Source organism: Hyaena hyaena, unplaced genomic scaffold (genome assembly GCF_003009895.1).
Source record: "Hyaena hyaena isolate Hyena2069 unplaced genomic scaffold, ASM300989v1 scaffold_3, whole genome shotgun sequence".
Taxonomy (NCBI): domain Eukaryota; kingdom Metazoa; phylum Chordata; class Mammalia; order Carnivora; family Hyaenidae; genus Hyaena; species Hyaena hyaena.
Genome location: NW_024080635.1, coordinates 4,982,355 through 5,008,635, shown reverse-complemented (window position 1 = coordinate 5,008,635; position 26,281 = coordinate 4,982,355). Strand labels below are relative to the sequence as shown.

The following is a 26,281-nucleotide window of genomic DNA, read 5'->3' as shown; positions in this document are numbered from 1 at the left end:
AAAAAAAAAAAAAAAAAAAAAAAAAAGAAATCCTATTATTGTTAAGGCTGGGCTATAGTAATATAAGTGGCAATTTATTGCATTTGCATAGTTGTCATCTTGCTCCCTTGCCTGTTTTATTTTTTATTTTATTTTTTAATGTTTATTTATTTTTGAGAGAGAGACAGAGTGCAAGCAGGGGAGGGGCCGACAGAGAGGGAGACACAGGATCTGAAGCAGGCTCAGGCTCTGAGCTATTAGCACAAAGCTCCATGTGGGGCTCAACCTCAAAAACAATGAGATCATGACCTGAACTAAAGTCAGACACTTAACCAACTGAGCCACCAGGTGCCCCGCTACCTTGCCTGTTTTAAAATAAAGTAGATGTCAGAATACTTTAGCCTGAGAAATATATTTTTATTTAGTGCTCATTTGTTGTAGACTCTTCACTACTTTCAGCCTAAGCCCCACCTCATACTGTCAGTGCATGGAGAATGATTCTGTCTAGTCTTGTAGGAAGAGGAGGTTTGGGGTGAGGGAGACTGGTGTCTGAGAACTTATTTCTATTACTACTATAAAAATCCAAATAATCTACATCTGAATCACATGCTCAAACAGAAAAGGGGAGATAGGGAATAAGAAGCATTAGAAATCACCAGCTCTTCTCCATGTCTGACCACACCAGTCCATCAGTTGGCTCTTTTCTTTATATCCTTGCAGGTGGTGAGGATCCTGGGAAATTGAACCATGCCATGTTAAAGAATGGCCATACCACCCCCATAGGGAGTGCCACATCTTCTAGTCCAGTCCAAGCAGAGGAAGAGTCAGGAAGAATAGCAGGTCTCAGGAAACCGGTTCCAGAAGAGGAACCAAAGAAGCGACTAGGTAAGAAACTCTTGATTTTTGAGTGTAAGAGCCACGATCATTCTTGTCTTAACTCAGGGTTTTGCTAGAGCCATGGGAGAAATAAAATCCAGAGGGAATTCTGTGTTCCTCTAGCAATTCCTCAACTAGTTGCAGTTTTAAGTGGAATTTTCCTTTTCTCATTCTCGCATTCACAAAATAGCTAATTTGTAATTCTCAAGGACGGAAGGGGATGTTAAGCATCAGATACCAGTAGGACTTTTTTGCGCTACACTTTCCTCCTCCTGCACCCACGGGATTCTATGCCTCCTCTGGTTGCCTGGCTCTTGTGTGAAGAATCACTACCATACAGGCCTCTCTTACTTTGAGATTGTGATTGAGAAAGTGTCCTATACCTTAAGTATGTGGAGGTTGGGAAACTTTGCCTGTAAACTCATCGACACATCAAATAATGGATGTAGTTGACCATAAGTCTACAGATGCGTTAGCTTTTTTCAGTCTATCTTGTTACTCTTTTTTCCCTTTTAAATCGTATCTGTCACTATTACACAGGCTCAACCGGAAGCCAGCCTAATTCCGAAGCAGAGTCCGTTCCTGAGAATGCATCCAAACAGCCTTTACTTCCCCCTAAAAGGCCCTTGTCCTCTTCTCACGAAGCAAATGAAGGGCAAGCCAAGGATGCCACTTCCTCTGGCGGCGCAGCAAGATCCATCTCCTCCACCTCCACTGCCGCCTCCACCTCAGCACCTGCCGCTGCCACTGCTGCCACCAAGCCAGCAAAAACTGTTAGTTCCTCTGTGCCCCCCTCCCCAGCACCCAGGACTCTGCCTGCCGCTCCTGCCAGCATTAACACTACTGCTACCCCGAGCCTCACTCATGCGGTCTCTGCCAAGCAGCCCCCTATCCCTCCCCCTAAACCAACTCACAGAAATAGCAACCCCGTCATTGGTAAGTAGAAGTCTTTAGGTTGCCAATGCTTTGAGTTTGGTTTGGTTTGAGTTTGGATGGTTGTTTTATTGGAAAACTGGTACAATACTGATTTGGTCTCAGAGAGTTCTCCATCTCGTGTCCCTTTGGATGCCCTCATTATGGAGAAAAGTCTTGAGAATGAGGCAGACAGCTAGGAATGAAAACAGACAGGGAACAGATATCACTAAAATTCAGTTCCAGCTGGTCGGGAGTGGTGGGGAATATCTATTATCCTAAACCAATGTTTCTGAAATACTGTTTAGAGTTGGGGGACTGGACATGTGAAGACCACAACAGGTTCTGACCTGCATAGAGAAAAGGGGTTTCTGGGTTTTTTTTAACCTACTTTAAACCACCAGTGTCCCCTTTTAGCATGAGCCCAATGGATAAACTTGTGTTTATATAGATGCTTGTGTAATTTAAGATTCAGTATCTGGCATAATACCTTGATGCAAACTGCAAAAGATATTATTCAAAGTGTCCTGATAAGATCATGTTTTTATCTTGGGAAGAGTCAAGAATGCTACTCAAAAAAAAAAAAAAAAAAAAAAAAAAAAAAAAAAAAAAAAAAAAAAAAAAAAAAAAAAAAAAAAAAAAAAAAAAGAATGCTACTCTTAATAAAATAAGTAGTAGAAGAAAGAAAACTGGGAAGATAACCAGTACACTTTTATCAGTTCAGTAAATTTTTTAAAGTTTATTATTATTTTGGGGCTCCTGGGTGCCTCAGTCGGTTAAGCGTCCGACTTCGGCTCAGGTCATGATCTCACAGTTTGTGGGTTCAAGCCCCGCATCTGGCTCTGTGCTGACAGTCAGCTCAAAGCCTGGAGCATGTTTCAGATTCTGTATCTCCCTCTTTCTCTCTGACCCTGCCCTGCTCACGCTGTGTCTCTCTCTCTCTCATAAATAAATAAAACATTAAAAATTTAAAAAATAATAATAAAGTTTATTATTATTTCGAGAGAGAAAGAACTGGAGAGGGGCAGAGAGAGAAGGAGGGAGAATCCCAAGCAGGCTCCACGCTGTCAGCACAGAGCTCAAAACAGGGCTGTCTCACAAATTGTGAGATCAAGACCTGAGCCGAAATCAAGAGTCAGATGCTTAACCTACTGAGCCACCCAGGCGCCCAGTTTAGTAAATTTTTTTATTTTCACCTAAAGTCCTGTGTAGGTCTGCTTTTCTTTACATAAATACAGACTCTCTTAGAGGAAATTATGAGAAGGGGGGAGAGGAAGGAAGGTACTTTTTTTTTCCCCAGGAAAAATGATACAAGGCTTAGTACTGCTTGAAGTTCTTGTTCATGATTGAAGGGAGGAATAAAGTACACTCGTTAAACAGTTAATACGCCAGCTTGTGTGGGTTGATGAGAACCCTGAAAAACAGGCTTAGAATTCATTGAGTTTGACAGGTTGGAGTAGCTTGATTACAAAAAGGATGGCGGTTATTATTGTTACCACCACCCTAGATGGACAGTCTGTGTTGACTTATCTCTGAGGAACCTGAGCTGCTTTCATATGCTTGCTGTCAGAGCCTCCTTGTGAAGGAGGAAGCTGATTTTATCTATTATATGGTTAGGGCAATTACAACGTGAAGAAGTTGTGACTCACTCAAGGTTGTAGTTAATGAGAGATAGAAACCAGACATAGGCTTTTCAGCTCTTGAGCCCCAGCTTCTGTCCTGTACACCGATATTCTCGAACTGCTGTCTAGACAAGCTCTCACCTCGATCACCTGGAGGACTTGTTGAAACACAGATTGCTGGGCCCTGTCCTTAGAATTTCTGAATCAGTAAATCTAGGGTGGGACTGAGAATTTGCATTTCTAATAAGTTCCCAGAGGATGCTGATGCTACGTATATGGGGACCTCACATTGAGAGCCACTTCTCTAAAGCAGTAATACTCCACTCTTTTCAGGGTAAGACAGTTGTAAAAAAATAATATGTGTACTGTATCCTGGACTGAACCATAGAGGCCATGCTTGGCCTAAGGTGAATAGCCCAAATAGGCCTTGTGATGAAGGGATCAACATCAATCCTGAGTGGTCCTCAGCAGAAGGAGAAAAATAGGACAGTTTTTTATAAGTTTTTATTAAGGTTAAATAAATTTGATTTAAAGGACTACCTTTTATTGTCAAATTATGACCTTCTTAATTCTTTTTTTTTTTTTTATGTTTATTCATTTTTGAGAGACAGAAAGAGAGTGCCAGCAGGGGAGGGGTAGAGACAAAGGGAGACACAGAATCCAAGGCAGGCTCCAGGCTCTGAGCTGTCAGCAAAGAGCCCAATATGGGGCTCAAACTCACAAACCGTGAGATCATGACCTGAGCCAAAGTTGGACGCTTAACCAACTAAACTGCCCAGGTGCCCCATGACCTTCTTAATTTTTTGATGTTAAAAAGCCATTTCTTTCATGAAATGATTATGTTCACAAATGGTATGCTTAATATTAAGTTTGAAAATATTAAAAGTTGACAACCTGAGGTTGGTTGAGATTTTCATTCTAATTGTATTGGTTCATGAGATCCAAACATTTGGAAACTACTGCTTTAGACATTGCTGTGTCTACTGGTAGACAAAACAGTATTAGGACTAAGTACTAATTAGAAATATTAGAACAGAGGGAGGACCATCATAAATAGCTGAACAGATGAAGGAAATGTGGACATTCTGGCATCTTCCTCACAGAACTACAACCAAGTGCCCTTACAAAGATAAATATAACAGTTCACTTCCTTAATATCTTGAGATTATATATATATATATATATATATATATATACCTTAAATCACCAAAGAAAATTTACCTTATCAATTCAAACAGTAAAATACTCAGATTTGGTGTTGTATGTATACGCAATGTTTTTCTAGAAAGTCTTTTAAAAATTTACTTAAGGGATGCCTGGGTGGCTCAGTTAAGTATTCAACTCTTGGTTTCCGCTCAGGTCATGATCTCACAGTTCTTGTTTTCTAACCCCTTGTCGTGCTCCACACTGACAGTGTAGAGCCTGCTTGGAACTCTTAATCTCTCTCTCTCAAAAATAAACTTTTTTTTTTTAACTTAAGATGTATAAGACTGTATGTTATTTATACTGGAATAAATTTTTAAGTGTACATTTGGGCATTTATAATATATAAAAAGCTAAAGGTTATTCAAATAATATGAAGCTAATTTATTCACAATTAATAAGTTATGATTATCTTACATATTTAAATTGCTTTCATGATTTAGCCTATGGGCAAGTAGGTATGCCTAATAAAATGTATCGTATATATAGTTAAAACTGAAAAAAACTTACTTATGGTAAATGACATTAAAACATGATCAAATCAGCTAACTTTTTACTTTGAATGCTACCAGTGGAGTGGGACTTAGGGCAAGTAGACTTTTATTCCAGGGGACCTCGAGGTGTTGCTCTCTAGATAAGACATATGGAACCACTTGAAAACAAGTGGTGTGACCAAATTAGAGGTTTGAGTGAAGGATTAGAGGTTAGTGATCAAGAGACCTACTATTTAATTATTTTGCAAGATTAGGCCCTGTGTGATGTGATAATCCATTCCTTAAAGGCCACTTGGGGCCCTCCAAAGGGACTTGGCTGAATCAAAACCTGAGTCTTTGTGGGTGTGAGGGAATCACATAAGGGTGTATACTGTCCTGATATAGGGTAGGAGTGTCTCATCCCATTAATGTGTATTGAGGATCCCCTATGTGCCAAGCACTATGCCCACCTCTGTGGATGTGCTAATGGAAACAAGGGTCACTCCATCATCAAGGAACCCATAGTATGGTGGGGACTGCAGATGAGGGTTCAGATATAAAGGCTAAGAGATATTGACCTAATAAAAATCACAAAGACAGTAGGATCTAGAGGATGGAGTCTAATGATGAGACCTGGGAACTAGCTGAGCCCTTGCCTATGTTTGTATGATCTTGGGCAGGTCACCTAATTTCTATGGCTTCAGTTTTTCCTTCTGTAAAATGGTAAAGATAATCTCCTGTATAAGGAGAATCTGAAGTCAAGAATAGCAGAGCACTTTGCATTTGCTATAAAAATTCGGGATGTCATTACTGCTAATTTTATAATGCAGAACTGAGATATCTAGATGTCATTATTTATCAAGCTGTGGTAACAATGCCTATAGTGTTTGGGTTTTGGTTTTGTTTTATTTTAGTGCTATCTTCATTTTTAAATTTTTTAATGGAGTTCTGTTAGATGAAAGAACTTATCCACATTCTTTATCTCTTCATATTAACTTTACATCAAGTCATAAAAAGTTGTCATGTATTAGAGCAAAGAAGTAGGAATAATTTCTCATCAGAGTATTAAAGTAGTGGTCTTCCTACACATCTATACATTTATTAGGCCTCCTAGATATCTAAATAGAAATTTCATTTTGGCATGTGATACCTAGGATGTGGCAAAGTCAAGAAATGGCTTGTTTGCCTAAAAGCTGAGAGTAAGCTCCGTTCTAATCTAGGCCTTAGGCTGGGTCCTCATTGTGAAGCCATCATAAATTGAGGTGTTGTTCTCTCTTTTCCAGCTGAACTGTCCCAAGCAATAAACAGCGGTACATTATTAAAACCGTCCCCACCTTTACCTCCAAAGAGAGGCATTCTGTCAACCTTGGTACCCACCTCGGAGTCTCCTGCTGCCACTGCCACCACAAAAGCACCATCTGATCAGAGAGAGAAGAGCACTGTGGGCTCTGAACCACCGTTGATGATCCCGCCTCCCTCACCGTCTCCCCCACTGCCTACTCATATACCTCCCGAACCCCCACGGTCCCCTCCATTCCCTGCTAAGACTTTTCAAGTTGTGCCAGAAACGGAGTTTCCACCTTCCTTCAACCTACCCCAGGAGGTTTCCCCGCAGGAAGATCAGAGAAAGGAAGTGCCCAAGAGGATGTTGGACCACAGCTTTGGAGAGCCCCATGTACCGTGTAGGCTGCCTCCGCTCCCACTGCATATCCGAATCCAGCAGGCCCTGACCAGCCCGCTTCCCGTGACTCCTCCCCTGGAGGGCTCTCACAGAGCTCATTCCTTGCTCTTTGAGTACAGTGACAACTTTTCTGAGGACAGCAGCACCCTGGGTCGGACCAGGTCGCTTCCCGTCACTATTGAAATGCTAAAAGTGTGAGTGCCTTTAAAGCTTGCCTTTTATTTCCTCTTCTTTACTCTAGGTAGCCCTTCTTGGGAAAAATTACTTAGAAAATATGAATAAATTTAAAGTAAGAATACTCAACAAATAAGACATGTTCTAAAATTTGGACATTATTTACTCGGCTGATTTCTATAACATTGTTTCCATAGCAGTCACAAACATCTGTACTTGAAAATTAAAACCACTTTATTTTTTGTACATGATACAAGGGAGGCAGTGTAACAGGGTACTCAAGGAGCACTGACCTTGGAGTAAAATAGCTCTGGGTTCAAATCCCAGCTCCACCTCTTCTTAGCTTGTAGTAGTGTATGTTACTTAACCTTTCTGCTCTTTTGGCCAGCTGGAGATTTGCCTTACTAGGTAAAAGAATCGCTACAGAGCTGATGCAGCATACTGCTTCTTAGTTGCTTTGCCATAATCTTTGCTGGTACAGTTTTTTTTACTTCCTGGAACGAGACCATTTAGGAGCTTGAGATAGACTAAGTCAGTTTTATGCCTGCACAATGGAAGGGGGAGAGGTTAGTTTTTATCTTTACTTCTCTTTGCTTCCTTGGATTAGATTATCATTTTGTGCTACTCCATTGTTAAACCAAGGGAAATAAATGGGTTAAATATCTTTATTGTATATCTTCCATGAGCCAGGTACAATGTTAGATGCTCTGTGGTCTTCTCATTTAATCAGCCCCAAACAAACTTTCATCTCACATGTAGATCATTAGGACCCTGTGTGCCAAACACTAATACAGTCTAGAATTTATCTGTTTGTCACAACAAGCCTTGGACTTAGGTATCATTCACATTTACAAAAAAAGCTAAATAACTTACAAGCTAATGAATAAGTTGTAGAGCTAGGATTTGACCCCAGAGTCTTTTAGATTAATAGCTGCTAAAAAGTTTTTTAGCAAGATGGTTGAAGTTAAGGGAAGAAATAAATATTTTCATTTGTGGAATTTTCCATAGTTATTCAGTACTTTGCCATGTAAATCAGTTACCTGTTATGTTTCTGAAAGGAAAATATAATTATATTAATTTGTTAGTCCAGACGATGAAGAGGAGGAGGAGCAGACCCCTCCATCTGCAGTCACTGAAGATGTGACATCTACCTCAGCTGTTCCTAAACTATCACAGTGTCTGCAGGAAGAGGAGGAAGAGAAGGAGAGTGACTCTGATTCAGAAGGTCCCATTCAGTACCGAGATGAAGAGGATGAAGATGAGAGCCATCACAGTAAGAAAGGGAAAAAGCAAAGGAGGAAATTATCTTACCGATAAGGCTGGTCTTAGCAAATATAAGATGAATGGAGATAGGCCCCCTCTCCCATCCAGTCATCTGCCTAACTGACCCTGGAGGCCATTGCGAAGGATCCTTGTCCCTGCTCTTCCCACCATTCTAACAAGGCAGTGAGAAGCCAAGTAGATTGAGTCATGTAGGTTTTTATTTGCTTGTGACTGAAAAATCATTTACCTTGATGGTATTAAAGAATTTGGAGTAGAAGAAAGCTGGTATTTGAGCTGTGTTGAAAAGACATAGTGATGCTCTGCTTTAGTCTCATGAACTTACTGTGTCCGTCTGTGGGGCAAAGAAAAATCCATGTGCATGTATGCAGATCCTCAGATAATGGAATCCTCATCCCTAAAAGTGAGAAGGCAGCTTTAAGAACAGGAATCTTTGGAGGAACCTGGGTGGCTCTGTCAGTTGCTGTCTGTGCTGACAGCTCAGAGCCTGGAGCCTTCTTTGGAAACTGTGTCTCCTTCTCTCTCTCTGCCCCTCCCCCACTCTCACTCTGTCTCTCTCAAAAATAAACAAACATTAAAAAAAATTTAGAATAGGAATTTTGGGGCACCTGGCTGGCTCAGTCCATGGAGCATGTGACTTTTAATCTCAGGATCATGAGTTTAAGCCCCACTTTTGGTATAGAGCTTACTTTAAAACAACAACAACAACAACAACGAATGGTCATCTTAGGAGGTGTCTTATTGCAAATGCCTTTATTGCTGTAATTCAGAGGCTGTCCCATGTTTAAATTCTCTCTCCTCTAGCAGCTCTTCCTTAGAAGGAATGTAAAGGAATGTTGAAGGGAGAAGATATGTTTAGCCCAGCTGAATCCATCTGACTAACTAGATTTTTAGAGGTCTTCAGCTTTACTCCCCACCTGCACATAAGCTAAGTTATCTGGAGGCCAAGTAGAAAGCTGAGAGTTGACATTCTGTTTGTTCAGACTCTCGCCTAGTTAAAGATTGAGCCTGAGCCTTAGTGCCTACTTTGTTTTCTTTCCCTTGTGCAAAGGTGCTCTGGCCAACAAAGTAAAGAGGAAGGACACACTGGCAATGAAGCTGAACCACAGACCCAGTGAACCAGAGTTGAACATGAATTCCTGGCCTCGGAAAAGCAAAGAGGAGTGGAATGAAATACGGCACCAGATTGGGAACACACTTATCCGGTAGGCTTTTGCTTAGAACAGGTGGATTTTATTTGGTTTTGCCAGTAGGTGTGTTAGAGACTTTGTGGTGGAGTATTCACTTCTCTTCTTTTCTTTTTTGATTTTAGAAACAGCATAATTTTAAAAAATATTCATTGTACACAGTTGTATATCCTCTTGGAACTTGAAAACTAAGGAACCAAATGGCTCTTGGAGCTTTAAACCATGAGGTAGACATAAATATGGGTGTAAAAAAGTTTCTAGGGGCGCCTGGGTGGCTCAGTCTGTGGTTAAGCATCCGTCTTTGGCTCAGGTCATGATCTCACTGTTTGTGAGTTTGAGCCCTACATTGAGCTCTCTGCTCTCTACCCAGAGCCTATTTCGGATTCTCTGTCCCCTTCTTTCTCTGTCCCTCCTCTACTTGCGTGCACTCACTCTCTTCCTCTCTATCTCTCTCAAAAATAAGTAGACGTTAAAAAAAATTTCTTGGGGTGCCTGGGTGGCTCAGTCGGTTAAGCGTCCGACTTCAACTTGGGTCATCATCTCACGGTTTATGAGTTCGAGCCCCGCATTGGGCTCTGTGCTGACAGCTAGCTCAGAGCCTGGAGTCTGTTTCAGATTCTGTGTCTCCCTCTCTCTCTGACCCTCCCCTGCTCACGCTGTCTCTCTCTCTCAAAAATAAATAAAACATAAAGAAAAAAAAGTTTCTAGAGAATCTGACTCAGTCAGTAGAGCATGCAACTCTTGATCTGGGGGTCCTGAGTTCAAACCCCACACTGGGCATGGAGCTTACTTTAAAAAAAATTTTTTTTTTAGTTTCTGGAGAATTCAGATGGTTCCCAGGCCAGCAACACTCCTCTGTCATTTATCCAGTTACTCAGCTATGAGGTGCCAACCCAATTAAAAATCACACCCATATTTTTCATTGTGTCTGTTTCACATGTTCCATGTATCTGCCTTCAGCATTTCAAAGTGTTAGTATATTTTTCAAGTCAAGTAGAACCAAAAGCATAGAGAAACTGAATGCAGGCCAGCTTCCTGCACAGATAATGTACACGAAGTCCAGGTATATAGACAGCCATTGGACCAACTCAGATGTTTGTCTTGGTGGAGTGAGGAAAAGGAAGTAGAACTCTTGGCATATCCTTAACAAAATAATTAAGTTAGGGTGTTCATTAATTGAGATATATTCTTTCCTGCCTCAGACACCCGGCTTTGCTGTTGCCCAGGATGGCAATCTTTTTTTTTTTTTTTTTTTTTTAATATTTTTTATTTATTTCTAGGAGAGAGAGAGAGAGACAGCGTGAGCAGGGGAGGGCCAGAGAGAGAGGGAGCCACAGACTGAAACAGGCTCCAGGCTCTGAGCTGGCAGTCAGCACAGAGCCCGACGCGGGGCTCGAACTCACAAACCGTGAGATCATGACCCAAGCGAAAGTCGGACGCTCAACCGACTAAGCCACCCAGGCGCCCCCAGGATGGCAATCTTAATACAGAGCTGAGGCCCTCTAGGTGTCGGCAAGAGACTATCAACAATAGGAATTAGTTAAGACTGGGAACCTTTGATAACAGATTTTTTGGGTGCCTGGGTGGCTCAGTCAGTTAAGAGTCCAACTTCAGCTCAGATCATTATCTCACGGTTTGTGAGTTCAAGCCCTGCAGCAGGCTCTGTGCTTATAGCTTAGAGCCTGGAGCCTGCTTCCCATTCTGTCTGTCTGTCTCTTTCTCTCTCTCTCTCTCTCTCTCTCTCTCTCCCCCCCCCCAAAAATAAACAAACATTTACAAAATCTTTAAATATTTACAGATAAATCTGACAAAAGATTATGTAAGACTTACATACAGCAAAGTATAAAATCCTGCTGAAGAAAGTAAAGAATCGGGCGCCTGGGTGACTAAGTCAGTTGGGCGTCCGACTTCAGCTCAGGTCATGATCTCACTGTTCGTGAGTTTGAGCCCCGCATTAGGCTCTGTGCTGAGAGCTAGCCCAGAGCCTGGAGCCTGCTTCCAATTTTCTGTCTCCCTCTCTCTCTGCCTCTCACTTGCTCTGTCTCTCTTGCTCTCAAAATTAAATGAACATAAAAAAATTTTTTTTAAGTAAAGAAGAATCAAATAAATGGAGAGAAATATATTCATGGATCAGAAGTCTCAAGTATTATAACATATCAATATGTACAATTCCAATCAAACTACCCTTCAGAAGGCTTTTATTTTAATTGGCAAACTGATTTTAAAATTCTTATGGAAATACAAAATACACTTGAGTAACCAAAGCAACTATGAAAAAGAACAGGGTTGGAGGAGTAACACAATATGATTTAAGACAGATTATAGGGGTGCCTGTCGGCTCATTCAGTTAAACATCATACTTCAGCTCAGGTCATGATCCCACGGTTTGTGGGTTCGAGCCCTACATCAGACTCTCTGCTGTCAGTGCAGAGCTTACTTCAGATCCCCTTTCCCCCTCTCTCTCTGCCCCTCCCCCACTTTCTCTCTCAAAAATAAACTTTAAAAAAAAGACAGATTACAGGGTTCCTGGGTGGCTCAGGTCATGATCTCACGGTTCGTGGGTTTGAGCCCCGCGTCGGGCTCTGTGCTCACAGCTCAGAGCCTGGAGCCTGCTTCAGATTCTGTGTCTCCCCCCTCTCTGCCCCTCCCCACCTCAAGCTCTGTCTCTCTCTCTCTCAAAAATAAATAGGCATTTAAAAAAAATTTTTTTAAAAACAAAGATTATAGGGACACCTGGGTGGCTTAGTTGGTTAAGCATCCAACTTCAGCTCAGGTCATCATGATCTTATGGTTCATGAGTTCAAGCCCTGAATTGGGCCCTGTGCTGGCATTAGGGAGCCTGCTTGGGGTGTTCTCTGTCTCTCCCTCTGCCCCTCCCCTGCATTCACTCATGAGCTCTGTCTCAAAATAAACTTAACTTAAAAAGATTATAAAGTAGGGGCGCCTGGGTGGCTTAGTCGGTTAAGCGTCCGACTTTCACTTAGGTCATGATCTCGCGGTTCGTGGGTTCAAGCCCCGCATCGGGCTCTGTGCTGACTGCCAGCTCAGAGCCTGGAGCCTGTTTCAGAGTCTGTGTCTCCCTCTCTCTCTGACCCTCCCCTGCTCACGCTGTCTCTCTCTCTCTCTCCTAGAAATAAATAAAAATATTAAAAAAAAAAAAAAGATTATAAAGTAAAAGTAACCTAATCAGTGTGGTGTTGACATAAAGATAGATAAACCACACAGAAAGGAGAGCCCAGAAATATACCCACCTATATATGTACAGCCCATTTTTGACAGAGGTACAAAGATAATGGAGAAAGGATGGTATTTTCAACAAATGGTGCCAGCATAAAAATTACTTCAGTCCATCCCTTGCATTATATATAAAAAATTAACTCAAGGGGCGCCTGGGTGGCTCAGTCGGTTAAGCGTCCGACTTCAGCTCAGGTCATGATCTCACAGTTCATGGGTTCTAGCCGCATGTCGGGTTCTGTGCTGATAGCTAGCTCAGAGCCTGGAGCCTGTTTCCGATTCTGTGTCTCCCTTTCTTTCTGACCCTCCCCTGCTCACAGGGTCTCTCTCTCTCTCTCTCTCTCAGGAAAAAAAAAAAAAGAAACATTAAAAAAATTAACGCAAAATGAATCCTAGGTTTAAGTATGAGGGCTAAAACTACAAAACTTCTAGCAGAGTTAGACAAAGATTTCTCAGCTATGATTTCAAAGGCATGATTCTTAAGAGAAAAACATTGATAAATTGCACTTCATCTAAATTAAACATTTTTCTTCTTTGAAAGACACTAGGGGTGCCTGGATGAGTCAGTCGGTTAAGCCTCCAACTCAGGCTCAGGTCATGGTCTCGCAGTTCGTGAATTTGAGCCCCATGTTGGGCTCTGTCCTGATAGCTTGGAGCTTGGACCCTGCTTCAGATTCTGTGTCTCCCTCTTTCTCTCTGCCCCTCCCGTGCTCACGCTGTCTTCCATTCCTCTCTCTCAAGAATAAATAAACATTTAAAAAAAAAAAAAGACACTGAAGAGAAGTAAAAAACAAGCCACAAACTGGGAGAAAATATTTGTGAATCATGTATCTGATAAAGGAAAAGGTGTGGAGAAGATTTCAAAGAAGAAAATATAGATGGCAAATAAGCATATTGAAAGATGCTCGACATCATTAGTAATTAGGGAAATGCAAACCAAAACCACAGTGAGAAACCACTACAAGCCCACTAGGCTGGCTAAAATTGTACAATTTACAAGACTAATAATACCAAGAGTTGCTAAGGATAAGGAGCAGCTGGATTCTCATACACTGGTGGTAGGAATGTAAAATAGTAGAACTATTTTAGGAAACATTTATAAATTCTTTTTTAAAACTCAAACATATGATCCAGCCATTCCATTAGCTATTATTTGTAATAGCCACCCAGGAAAATTAGAAACAACATAAATATCCACCAAAGGGCAAATAGAGGAACAAATCGCGGTGTCCTCATTCAGTGGGATACTGCACAGAAATAAAAAGCAACAAACTCTTTATAATGTTACAACTTGAGTAGAGCTCAGTAATTATTCTGAAAGAGAATTGACCAAAAAAAAAAAAAAAAAAGCACATACTATATTTTATGTAAAATTTTAGGAAATAAAAGCTATAGGTACATAAAGCAGGTGATTGTTTGCTAGGGGCAGGGAGATTGAAATTAATAAAAGGAAATGAGGGGCCCCTGGGTGGCTCTGTTGGTTCAGTATCCCACTCTTGATTTCAGCTCAGGTCATAATCTCATGGTTTGTGAGTTCAAGCCCCACATCGGGCTCTGTGCTGACAGCTCAGACCCTGGAGCCTGCTTCCGATTCTGTGTCTCCATCTCTCTGCCCCTTCCCCACTCACACTCTGTCTCTCTCTCTCTCTCTCAAAAATGAATAAACGTTCAGAAAAAAAGAGAGAGAGACAACCTTAAATTCCAGTGGTTGCTAAATCACTGGTTTAAAAATCAAAAGAAAGACATCGGAGTTGTGAGAACGACTGTAAAAATAGATACATTAAAATCTCAGTCCTCATTCTAGTTGTCGGAGTCAGAATTTCTGTTACATGTGTTGAGGGCCTCTGCCCCTTCCATGCGTCTTTGTGGGGGCTTCATTTACAGGTGAGCACACCCAGGACCTGCCTGGGCCCGGTAACATCAGAGCCAGAACTGGACTCTTGGCCTCCTGTTTGCATGTGATATCTCTATTAACACTTTCAACGTGAAAATTGTTTCATAAACAATCAGATAAACAGACAAAATACCAAAACAGTTTGAAAATGTATTGCTTTCGTGCTAATGTAGGGGCTAACACAAGCTGAGAGCAAAACAAATCTGAATACGCGGGATTGGGAGGTTTAACGTGGACAATCCCCTTATTTATTTCCTCTTTAGACGACTGAGTCAAAGACCAACACCAGAAGAACTAGAACAGCGGAATATACTACAACGTGAGTCCAGCTATGGGTATAAAGTGGTACTTTTCTTTGTATATTTCTGACTTTAACACACATACCAGAGTGGAGAAGAGAAGCATTTCCTACAAGGGCCAAGGAGAGGGTGTTCCGCCCAGGAGGGACTAGTCATATATTTTCCCAGGAAGGAACAGAACTCCCCCAAGCTTCCTTTACAAGATATCATTATAGTATTGCTTAGTGTACTGGGAACCTCCAGAAAATTCTGGTCCCGTGTTCTCACAGCATGCTCAGAGCACCGTGGCCCATGTGGGAGGGCATGACAGCTTGTGGTGGGCACTGCCCATGTGGGAGGGCATGACAGCTTGTGGTGGGCACTGCCCAACTTGCAAGGTCATGGCTCTGCATTCGGAGGGGGCCTTCCTGTTCCTAGTGGACTTTGAGGGCGAGGGCCCAAAGCGAGGCCCAGATGTAGGAGTGTCCCACCTTGTTCATTTCTTACGACTTTGGGACACCTAAAGTCACAAAATAGGACCGTGGGTTTCATTGACTTTCTGTGTACATAATTAACTTCCTAAAATAACATGCGATCTAATATACATTTGATTTCGTTTTCCAGATTGTGGGGTGAGTTTTTCCCTTAAAAGCCACCACACTGAGAGGACTAGGCTTCATAGAGTTACTTGTGGGCATGCTCAGTCTGCCCAGTCCACCCCTGTTCTCTCATTACTACGTGGATATATACAGCTTAGTAACCAAGTGAATTTTAAACTTGGGAACCTTTATAGACATATCACGTGAGACTTAGTGTGGTTTCCATTCTTCATTCTTGGTGGTTGCTCTTGAGCAAGAATCTGCAGAGTTTTTCTAAAGGGCACATAGTAAATATATTCAGCTTTGCAGGCCAAACGCAAAAGTCCCTATTGTGTAGGTACTTGCCAAGCCATTCAAAATATAATCATTTAAAAATGTAAAGATCAGGGGTGCCTGGGTGGCTCAGTAAGGTTAAATGTCCAACTCTTGATTTCAGCTCAGGTCATGATCCCATGGTTTGTGAGATCGAGCCCTCCATCGGGCTCTGTGCTGACATCGTGGAGCCTGCCTGGGATTCTCTCTCTCCCTCTCTCTCTCTTTGCCCCTCCCCCTCTCTACCTCTGCGTGTGCATGGGTGCATGCACTCTCTCAAAATAAACTTAAAAATAAATAAATTGTTAAAAGATTTAAAGATCATTTTTAGCTCATGGGCAGTAAAAACACAGGCAACTGGCTGGATTTGGTACCATAGTGCTGCCGACACTTGCTCCTAAGTATTTGACTATACCAGTTGACAAGAAAAATATCCTGATTGGCCATCGCCAAAGTTAGTATTTTATTCTGACTTGGAGCCTGTAAGAAATATCTGCCGTGTGATTACTGAAAACTTTGCCGCTTTGAAGTAATATTCTTTGTTTTGGACTGTTAATAGCTAAAAATGAAGCTGATCGGCAGGCAGAAAAACGAGAGATTAAACGTCGTCTTACTAGAAAGGTATGTAGCCCAGCTGTTTGGTTTCACTCTGTCTACTGACCACATATCTTATATTCGAATGGCCTATTTGGTTAGACTTGAATTGCTATAGGTTGCTATGAAAATATGATACATGTTGTAGATACTGAAAACAACACAGCATTATCAAGAGCATTTGGTGGGGTGGGGGGCAGCTAGGGGGCTCATTGTGTTAAGTGTCTGCCTTCAGCTCAGGTTGTGATCTCGCAGTTGGCGAGTTCGAGCCCTGCATCGGGTTCTCTGCTCTCAGCCCAGAGCCCACTTAGGATCCTCTGCCATCTTCTCTTGCCCCTGCCCTGCTCACGCACTCTTTCTCTCTCTCAAAAATAAACATTTAAAAAAAGCACTTTTTCCCATTTTACTATTTAAAGAACACCTGGCACAAGGTGCTCCATTAATGTTTGCATAAATTCTGACCTTTTATTTGTGTAAACCTGGGATTTTGATGTAGACTCCAAAACTTTTTGAAGTAAATAGAGACAGTAACAGAAGGAGTGTGTTGCGGTCACTTTTGCCTGGAGCCTGCTTCAGATTCTGTGTCTTCCTCTCTCTCTGCCCCTCCCCCACTCACTCTCTGTCTTTGTCTCTCAAAATAAATTAAGCTCTGGGATTAATTCCTTTTTCCTTTCCTTCTCACAATAATAGTCTATAATTGCCGCCTCCTATAGATTCTGATTTGGCCTGAACTCTCTAGTTATTTCTGAAAACTTAACAGATTCACCCTCTATATTAATCACTAGGTCTTGCTTTCATATTAAAGGTATTCACTTGGGGCGCCTGGGTGGCTTAGTCGGTTAAGCGTCCGACTTTCGCTTAGGTCATGATCTCACGGTTCGTGGGTTCGAGCCCCGCGTCGGGCTCTGTGCTGACTGCCAGCTCGGAGCCTGGAGCCTGTTTCAGTCTGTGACTCCCTCTCTCTCTGACCCTCCCCTGCTCACGCTGTCTCTCTCTCTCCTAGAAATAAATAAAATATTTAAAAAAAATTTTTTTAAAGGTATTCACTTCCTAATGTATTATATATGAGTTAGTTTATAGCTCTGATCCTTTTGCTCCCCAAAATGTGCACAGACCAGCACCACTGGCCTCACCTGGGAGCTTGTAGAAATGCAGAATCTCAGGCCCCACCTCACACCTGCTTAATCAAAATCTACATGGTAACCAGATCCCCAAATGATCTGTATGCATAATAAAGTTTGAGAAGCACTGGGCATACTGGTTATACTGGCTTATAGCCGTGGTTCTCAATCTTAGCTGTGGCATTCAGGCGCTTTAAAAAAAACAAAACAAAACAAAACCTCCCAATACCCAGAATCTTTGGGAATGGACCCAGACATCAGTAGCGTTCAAAGGTCCCCAGGTAATTCCAGCGAGCAGTAAGGTTGATGCGCTGGGTTAGAGGCGATTTGAATGCATGATTGATGCCTAATCCCCGGCATAGTGAACTAAGAGGCTCCGTTTCTTTCAGCTCAGTCAAAGGCCGACTGTGGCTGAACTACTTGCCAGGAAGATTCTGAGGTTTAACGAATATGTGGAAGTAACAGATGCTCAAGATTATGACCGGCGAGCTGACAAACCTTGGACCAAACTGACCCCTGCTGACAAGGTACCTGTTCATCTCTCTCTCTCTCTGAAGAATATAAAACACTAACTAGAAGGGAAAAACATAATATTTTTACTTTTGATATGTTAAATTTCTAATCAAGATAGAAAATGCCAAGATGTATGAACCAAAACTTTATACTAATGACTCCATCACCACCACCACCACCACCACCACCACAACCAAAAGAAAAAAAAATCCTTCATTTTCCGTCACAGAGTCCATAAATCTGGAAGGAAATAAAACACATTTTAATGGTGGTTATGTCCTATTGGAGGGAGTTCGGGTGGTATGTTTTAGTAATTACCTATATTTCACTTTTATAACAGGAAATGCATTCTTACATGCTGTGGAAACTATAAAAGTTATAATATCTCTTTTAAGCACTCTAGGTGTTTTGATGTAAGTAGAGATATTCGGATTATTATGAGATAAATAGTGTCAGGGAAGGTGACGTGTACCAGGCTCAGAGTGTGGATCTGGCTCCTTTTTGCTTGTTCTGGGTTGCCTGCTATGCGGTGCGGTGACTCATTAAGTTAATAAGCCCAAGGGAGAATAGATGGCAAATGACACTGCTATACTATGGCAGACAGAAGATGCTAAAACATGTTTGTTTCTACTCCACAGGCTGCCATAAGAAAAGAATTAAATGAATTTAAAAGCTCAGAGATGGAGGTTCATGAAGAGAGCAAGCATTTTACACGGTAAGACCCAAAAGACCCAAATACTGTGAGCTAAGTCAAGCTCCACCACAAAACAGACGTAACAGGGTTGTTCAGATAGGAAGGACTCTAATGACATCATTAAGAAAAGAACACGGGGTGCCTGGGGGGCTCAGTTGGTTGGGCTTCCAAGTTCGGCTCAGGTCATGATCTTACAGCTTGTGGGTTTGAGCCCCGTGGCGGGCTCTGTGCTGACAGCTCAGAGCCTAGAGCCTGCTTCAGATTCTGTGTCTCCCTCTCTTTCTGACCCTCCCCTGCTCACACTGTCTCTGTCTGTCTCTCAGAAATAAATAAAACATGAAAAAAAGAAGAAAAAAAGGACACAGCATGCTGACTGCAAGAGACCACCTTTAGAGACAGGAATGATGACTAAGAGGCAGTAGGAAATGCCTATACTGAGTGTGACATTTAATGCATATTATTATTTAATCCTTGTGATAAGCCTACAGGCTTTGTTAATATCCCCATTTTGTTGATGAAGAAACAGGCCCAGGAGCATCTAAGTGGCTTAATTGGTTGAGTGTGCGACTCTTGATCTCATGGTCATGAGTTTGAGCCCCAAATTGGGTGTGGAGCTTACTTAAAAAAAGAAAAGATGGGGCGCCTGGGTGGCTCAGTCATTTGAGTGTCCGACTTCAGCTCAGGTCATGATCTCACAGTTCATGGGTTCAAGCCCCGCATCAGGTTCCGTGCTGACAGCTAGCTCAGAGCCTGAACCCTGCTTCAGATTCTATCTCCCTCTCTCTCTGACCCTCCCCTGTTCATGCTGTCTCTCTCTCTCTCTCTCAAAAATAAATAAAACATTAAAAAAAATTTTTTTTTTTTTAAAGAAAAGAAACAGGCCCCAAAAGGTTAAGTAAATTGCAGAACCATGACTGGAGAAAGGAATGACTGGCAGAAAGCCCCTGGATGCTCTCTTCCTGGGCCTCAGTGTCCCCCGTGTTGTATGAGGAAATTGTTGCTAAGTTAGACAAGATCTCACCCTCTCTGGTTTCAGTCATTTCTAGTACTGTTGATCTTACCACGTTAGGGTATAAACTTCATTTTAGTTAGCTGTCTTCATGAAGCAAGCCAAGAAGTATTTTGGTGTGGAATTACTGTTGTGATTAAGGACCCACCTAAAGAATCAGCTGCATACAAATGGAATCAATGAAAGTATGTTGGTAACTCAGAACTTACAAAAAGAGGCTGGGGGCACCTGGCTTAGTCAGAAGAGCATGAGATTCTTGATCTTGGGGTCATGAGTTCAAGACCCACATTGGGCATAGAAATTACTAAAAATAAACTTAAAAAAAAAAGTGGGGGTGCCTGGGTGACTCAGTTGGCTAAGCGTCTGACTCTTGATTTTGACTCAGGTCATGATCTCATGGTTCATGACCTTGAGCCCCATGTTGGGCTCTGCACTGACAGCACAGAAACTGCTTGGCATTATTTGCCCCTCCCCTGTTTGCATGCTTCCTCTTTAAATAAATAAACTTTTTTTTAAAGAGGTTAAATTAAGGAAGATACAATAACAATTACATTTGCTATAAAAGAAGCCAACAAGCAAAGTTGGAAAATAAAATATTGTTAAACATTTTTCCATCACAGTACAGGCAAATGGTTCTTTTATTTTTATTTTTATTTTTTTAATATTTTTATTTATTTCTAGGAGAGAGAGAGAGAGAGAGACAACGTGAGCAGGGGAGGGTCAGAGAGAGAGGGAGACACAGACTCTGAAACAGGCTCCAGGCTCCAAGCTGGCAGTCAGCACAGAGCCCGACGCGGGGCTCGAACCCACGAACTGCGAGATCATGACCTAAGCGAAAGTCGGACGCTTAACCGACTAAGCCACCCAGGCGCCCCGCAAATGGTTCTTTTAATTACAGAATTTTTAGAGAAGGCAAATTTTGTTTGAGAAAGTGAGGGAGGGGGCAGAGGGAAAGAGAGGGAATCTTAAACAGGCTCTATGCTCAATGTGGAAGAGAAGGCACGTTTTTTGAACAGCAATAACACTCTTCAGGGCAATGTAGTATGAACTCAAATAACAAGCCATACTTGCCAGCCAGAAGACTGTAGTCTAATCGGAAAAGGACTTGTGCGCTACTGACCATTGAGTGCAGTCACTATGATGAATGCCCCAGTCAGTCTAAGTCCTGAATCGGCCAGGTTTCGTATCCCAGCTCTACCATTTCCTAGCTATGTCAGTGTTACCCGTTCTCATTGTTGTTATAATAGTAATAAAGCAGTATAGCGAGCAACAATAAAAGAGTCATAGAGATGGTGCCACTTAGGCTGAATCTTAAAGCATGTGAAAGAATTTATTTGAACAAGAAGGAAGGAAGGAACCAGTATCACCAAGCAGCATTCTAAGCAGAGGGACCGGCATTACCAAGGCGATGGGAGGTGAGCAAGTGCACACTATCTCTCGGTGACAGAAAGTGTCGCTGGAGCAAGGGACACGAGGGAGCAGTGTGGTGAAGAGGAGACCAACACAGTGGGTTATGGTCACACTCTGACGAGCTTTGACTGTTCCGCTAGGACACCGGAACCGCTGGAGTTCTGAGCGTTTCAGGTGGGGCTCTGGTGGATCGGTGGAAAGTGATGTGATAGGATGAAGGCACTAGCACCAAGGAAACCAGGCAGGAAGTAACTAAAATAGGGGCGCCTGGCTGGCTCAGTCAGAAGAGCATGTGACTCTAGTTTCGGGGTCATGAGTTTGAGCTCCACGCTGGTGTAGAGATTACTAAAAAATGACAAATTTTAAACTTTGAATAAATAAATGTATGCATGTATGTAACTAAAATAGTCACACTGAGCACACTGGTAGCTCAAACCAGGGAAGTGATTATGAGAATACAAGAGAGATGGATTGGATGCCATTTCAAGCACAGAACCAGATTGGGCAATCTCCTGAATCCAGGGATGAATTAAAGAGAGTAGTCAAGTGACTCTTAGATCTCAAACTTGTGATTTTTGGTGTCTGTGAAGTCAGTGGGGAGTTGAGGTGAACACTTTAGGACATTTATTCAGCAAGGATTTATTACACACCTACTACCTGGAAGATAACAGTACTAGGTGCTTGGAATATCACCCAGAACAAGATAAAGTCCCTGTCCTCAAGGAGCTTTTCTTCTAAAAGAGGAAAGCAAAAAAAAATAATAATAATAATAATAAATAAAAGAGGAAAGCAGACAGTAAACAAACTGGAAAACACATCATCTATGTTGCGCTTGACAAACCTGAGACACATTGAGGTGGAAATGCCTAGAAGACAGTCGGTTGAGAGCCCAGGGAGAGAAGCAAAGCCTCAAAATACGAAATTATGAGAAAAGATAGTGGCTCTTAAAATGAGCCAGAAAAGCGTTCTAAGGAAAATAGGGCTCCTTGCTGGCCCAGGTGGTAGAGGATCTGACTCTTGATCTCAAGGTCATGACTCCGAGCTGCACATTGGGTCTGGAGATTACTTTTAAAAAACAAGAAGAAGAAGAAGGAAAGTTAGGTAGAATTAGAGTAGCAGAGAGGCAGTTTTTAAAAATTAGCATAGGGGCGCCTGGGTGGCTTAGTCGGTTAAGCGTCCGACTTTCGCTTGGGTCACGACCTCGCGGTTCGTGGGTTCGAGCCCCGCGTCGGGCTCTGTGCTGACTGCCAGCTCAGAGCCTGGAGCCTGTTTCAATCTGTTACTCCCTCTCTCTCTGACCCTCCCCTGCTCACGCTGTCTCTCTCTCTCTCCTAGAAATAAATAAAAAACAATTAAAAAATAAATAAAAAAATTAAAAAAATAAAAATTAGCATAACATTTCATGACTTCATATAATCGCAGCAAATCTGCAGTATCTGGTAACTCAGCCCTTTTTGCTCATCTGTTTTAGCTACCATCGTCCATGATGCTGAAGTGTGAGAAAAGAGCTCTACAACCCCCTAAAACAGGGCTGCGTGGCTGCCTCGGTCTCCAGAGCAATATGGAAGGAACTTCTGCACTTCCCAGCACGGCCAGGATTGAGTCCTCGGGGATGTAGTTATGGGGCGAACAGCACTTCTATGAATGTAGCTTCCACTGGAATGGGTGGCCATGTGCTGCTTTGAACAGAACCGAACACTTCATCGTGCTTTTGAACCTTTTAATACCACATCATACTTGAGGGGTCTTCCTCAGCACCCACCCACGCTCTGGGCCACTCGCCGGTTCCAAGTGTTACTGGCCACCCACACCCTCGCCCCAAGATGACCACCTGTGCTGGGGCACAGGTCACACCATTCGCCTTACCTGCTCTGCCCTGCTCAGGAGCGCCCCTTGTGTGGCCCCAGCCATCAGATCCAAGTGGTGGTGGGCAAAACCTTCTGGAGGCCCCCAGCCTTCGGACAGAGGGGGCCCCACCTCCCGGGGACGCCTCCACACCACACTGGCACGTCACTTGAAAGTGGTGCGCTATACCTCTCGTAACCCAGCAATAAAGTCCTCCTCAGGCAGTGCGGCCTGCAGGGAGCTCGGGATCTGACATGTTCCTTTCGGGCACAAGTCATCCTGATTTTTATTTTTTTAATTAAAAAAAAAAAGATCTTGAAGAAATGCTGGAAACTTTTGTTTTTCCTGCCTATTAAACAATCTGAGCTGCAATTAGAGTCCAAGTTAAGAAAATGAGAAAGCATATATATTTTCTGTATACAAAGACAAAACCAAAAAAAGGCCTTTATGGTAACGCCAGCTTGGCACAAAACTAACTCATGGCTCAAATTTTATACGCTGTTGTACTTTTGTCGCACCAAATGATATTCTAAATCACTCTGACCAATAGACATGCTCTCCAGGACACGTGGCAACTCCGTGGGAGCCAGCCCTCTGCTGCGGGCCCCGCACCTCCAGCCAGAGTCACTTCAAGCTCCCAGGGAAGTGGGGTGTGGAAGATGACTTTGGAGGCAGAAGTAGAAGGGCACAATCACGACCCACTGTTCCTCCCTCCTGCTCACTCTCCCTCTTCCCTCCAGACGCCCGTCCTCCTGCTGACCCTCTCTGGCACTTTCCACCTCACTCCTCTGCCAAGCAGTAGCCAGTGTCGTTGGTGCCTGGGCCTCGGCTCGACTCCCACCCCTTTTCGTATTTGTCATATATGTTAAACTGATTTCCTAAAACAGAAAATTCATTTGCTTTCTTTTTTATTTTGAAAACCATACTGCCTCACCCTTTCCCTCTAGTTCCTATCCATACTAAGTGGAAGGAAAAAAAAGTTCCTATTTACCTGATGAATGTGGCCTTTCTCCTCTTAATGTTCAGAAAACTGTGGCTGTTCCACCGATTTCTTCTGCAGTCCCTGTTCTGTTGTAATCGTTCACTAGATTCTTACTTGTTTTCTCCTCCTTTGTCCATATAAGATTTGCTGAAAAATCAGAATTCATCAAGTCAAAACAAAAGAGCTGAGGTGACCTTAAAAAGGTAGTGTCTTCTCTCTGTATGGGGAATAGGGAAGTACTCCGCTCTCTCAGTTACTGTCAGATGCCTTGCGGCTACGGAGCTCGAGTGCGTCCACAGCTCCTTGCAACGCGTTACATTTGGTGTAAGTGCAAGAAGTGAGTGACAGTTGTACACAGTTGTGAGAGGTCTGTATATGAGGTGGCTGGCCATGCACACGACTTCTAACCTCTCTGTTGGTTTGGAGACTTTTGGCTTACGCTGGCATTCTCGGTGGCTTGCGGTGACATTTTCAAACCCTTCTGCTGCCTCGCTTTCCCTCAATGTGCCAAGTTTGAAACAGGATTTGATTTCCTGAGCTACATGTCTGCTTTCTATGTGCCACCAAGGATTCTGGCTCATCTTTCATCTCATTCATGTTCTTTTGAAACAAGATACTTTGGGGGTCAAGTCCTTTCAGGTGTTTATATATATATATATATGTATAATGGATTTTGTGTTCCCTTTTTATGTAAGTAACAGTTCATAATCATAATGTAAAGAATAAATAAGTCTGATGTATTGTACTTTAAGATGCTTCCCTGATGTACAGAATCTCCTTGTAAAGTAAATAATTGTGTTGTATATCAGTCTTCCTATCAATATTAATTATAAAGTATTTTAGAATTAAAAAAAGACAAACTATACTATTCTGGTATGAAGTGTTTCATTCATTCATTCATTCATTCATTCATTGAGAGGGAGAGAGACAGAGTGTGAGGCGGGGAGGGGGACAGAGAGCAAGGGAGACACAGACGACAAAGCAAGCTTCAGGCTCTGAGCTGTCTGCACAGAGCCTGATGCTGAGGCTCAAACTCACAAACCGTGAGATCATGACCTGCGCCGAAGTCAGACACTTAACTGACTGAGCCACCCAGGTGCCCCTGAAGTGCTTTTTAATGTTCTCTACCTTATTCCAAAAGATTTAAGCAAGCTTATAAATGATACCTAAAATACTGCTAGATGGCCTAAATAAGAAGTAGATGAGGGGGGGAAATAATACTAACATTATTAAGTGTAACCAGAGGGAAGGCCAGTTATGTTGTGTCTGTGCACATGTAGGACAGAAAGTCAACTGTGACCCCCACCCCCACCCCCCCGTGTGGTATGGCACCGGGTCCTTTATCCAATTTACCCCACCCCTAATTTGGGAGGTAAGGGGAAAAAGGACCTGGGAGGTGAAGTTGCTTCCCAAAGGTCAAAGCAAATTACATAATCACTGTTTGCATATATTGAGGGACAGGCAATTGCATCCCAGTCAGTTGTCCCTGCAAGGCTGTGCTGTGTGTGGACCACATGTAAACAGACTTAGGCTGGCAGCACAGCAGGACAGCTCCTCCCTCGTGTGCTCCTCTGGCAAGCAGCCTGGTTTCAGTCCCAGTAGCCTCACCAAATGACTCACTTTCTTCTTGTCATTTCAGAGACTGGCTTTGATTAGTACACCATCCTTTACCAAGAGTTCAAAGAAACCATGAGTCACAACTGCTCATCCTTGAGTTCCACCTGCTCCCAGATTTTCCTCCTACTGCCCTCCAAAGGCCAAACCCCACCGCGGCCAGAGCTCCAAAGAGGTCTCAAATTGCCATCGCTCTTTTGAGGTTAATAAGCTTTGTCTACAGAAGGGCGGGGGGTTGTTTTTTTTTCTTAAATAGTCTATTGTCAAGTTGACTTACATATAACACCCAGTGCGCATCCCCACAAGTGCCCTCCTCCATGCCCATCTCCCCCCTACCCCCCCCACTCCCATCAGCCCTCAGTTTGTTCTCAGCATTCAAGAGTCTCTCATGGTTTGCCTTCCTCCCTCCCCGCAACTATTTTTCCCCTTCTTCTCCCCCATGGTCCTCCGTTAAGTTCCTCCTAATCCACCTATATGTGCAAACATATGATATCTGTCCCAGAAGGGTGTTTTGAAGGTGCATATTGCTCAGCGTTTGCTGAGATGATGAATGAATTTAGGGTCCTTATGGATTTAGGTTAGTGTGTGCAGGAGAGGGAAGACCGCAGTTGGAAACAGCAGTTTGAAGAGCCACTTTCAGAAAGGGCAAGCACAGTGGATATTGAATGGGAGGGGATGGGGTAGGAAGTGTACGGACGAAAGGTGAGAATGTTCAACAAAGGAAAGCCAAGCCCTGAAACCAAAACATAGCCTGAACCACCACTTCAAGGCTCCATTCAATTCTAGCTCTAGGA

The 26,281-nt window shown here is 42.7% G+C and overlaps 1 protein-coding gene and 1 long non-coding RNA gene across 7 annotated transcripts in view; one reads left to right on the top strand and one right to left on the bottom strand.

The window, feature by feature from the left end:
• PHACTR4 (phosphatase and actin regulator 4) overlaps nucleotides 1-24,722 on the top strand; it is a 109,425-nt gene extending 84,703 nt beyond the window's left edge. For all 6 annotated transcript variants that reach the window (XM_039231876.1, XM_039231892.1, XM_039231867.1 and 3 more), the window contains 10 exons: nucleotides 700-864; nucleotides 1,396-1,791; nucleotides 6,349-6,940; nucleotides 8,006-8,193; nucleotides 9,253-9,406; nucleotides 14,780-14,835; nucleotides 16,265-16,326; nucleotides 17,810-17,947; nucleotides 18,572-18,648; nucleotides 22,518-24,722. In XM_039231876.1, the coding sequence (XP_039087807.1) occupies nucleotides 700-864; nucleotides 1,396-1,791; nucleotides 6,349-6,940; nucleotides 8,006-8,193; nucleotides 9,253-9,406; nucleotides 14,780-14,835; nucleotides 16,265-16,326; nucleotides 17,810-17,947; nucleotides 18,572-18,648; nucleotides 22,518-22,533 (1,844 nt within the window). In that variant the 3' untranslated portion in view covers nucleotides 22,534-24,722. The remainder of the gene's footprint in view (nucleotides 1-699; nucleotides 865-1,395; nucleotides 1,792-6,348; nucleotides 6,941-8,005; nucleotides 8,194-9,252; nucleotides 9,407-14,779; nucleotides 14,836-16,264; nucleotides 16,327-17,809; nucleotides 17,948-18,571; nucleotides 18,649-22,517) is intronic.
• LOC120231700 lies at nucleotides 7,188-23,960 on the bottom strand. The gene is made up of 3 exons (XR_005528388.1): nucleotides 23,883-23,960; nucleotides 8,527-8,598; nucleotides 7,188-7,414 (listed from the first exon to the last, which is right to left on the bottom strand). It is a non-coding gene; the product is annotated as an uncharacterized LOC120231700 (long non-coding RNA).
• Nucleotides 24,723-26,281: the final 1,559 nt, after the last annotated feature.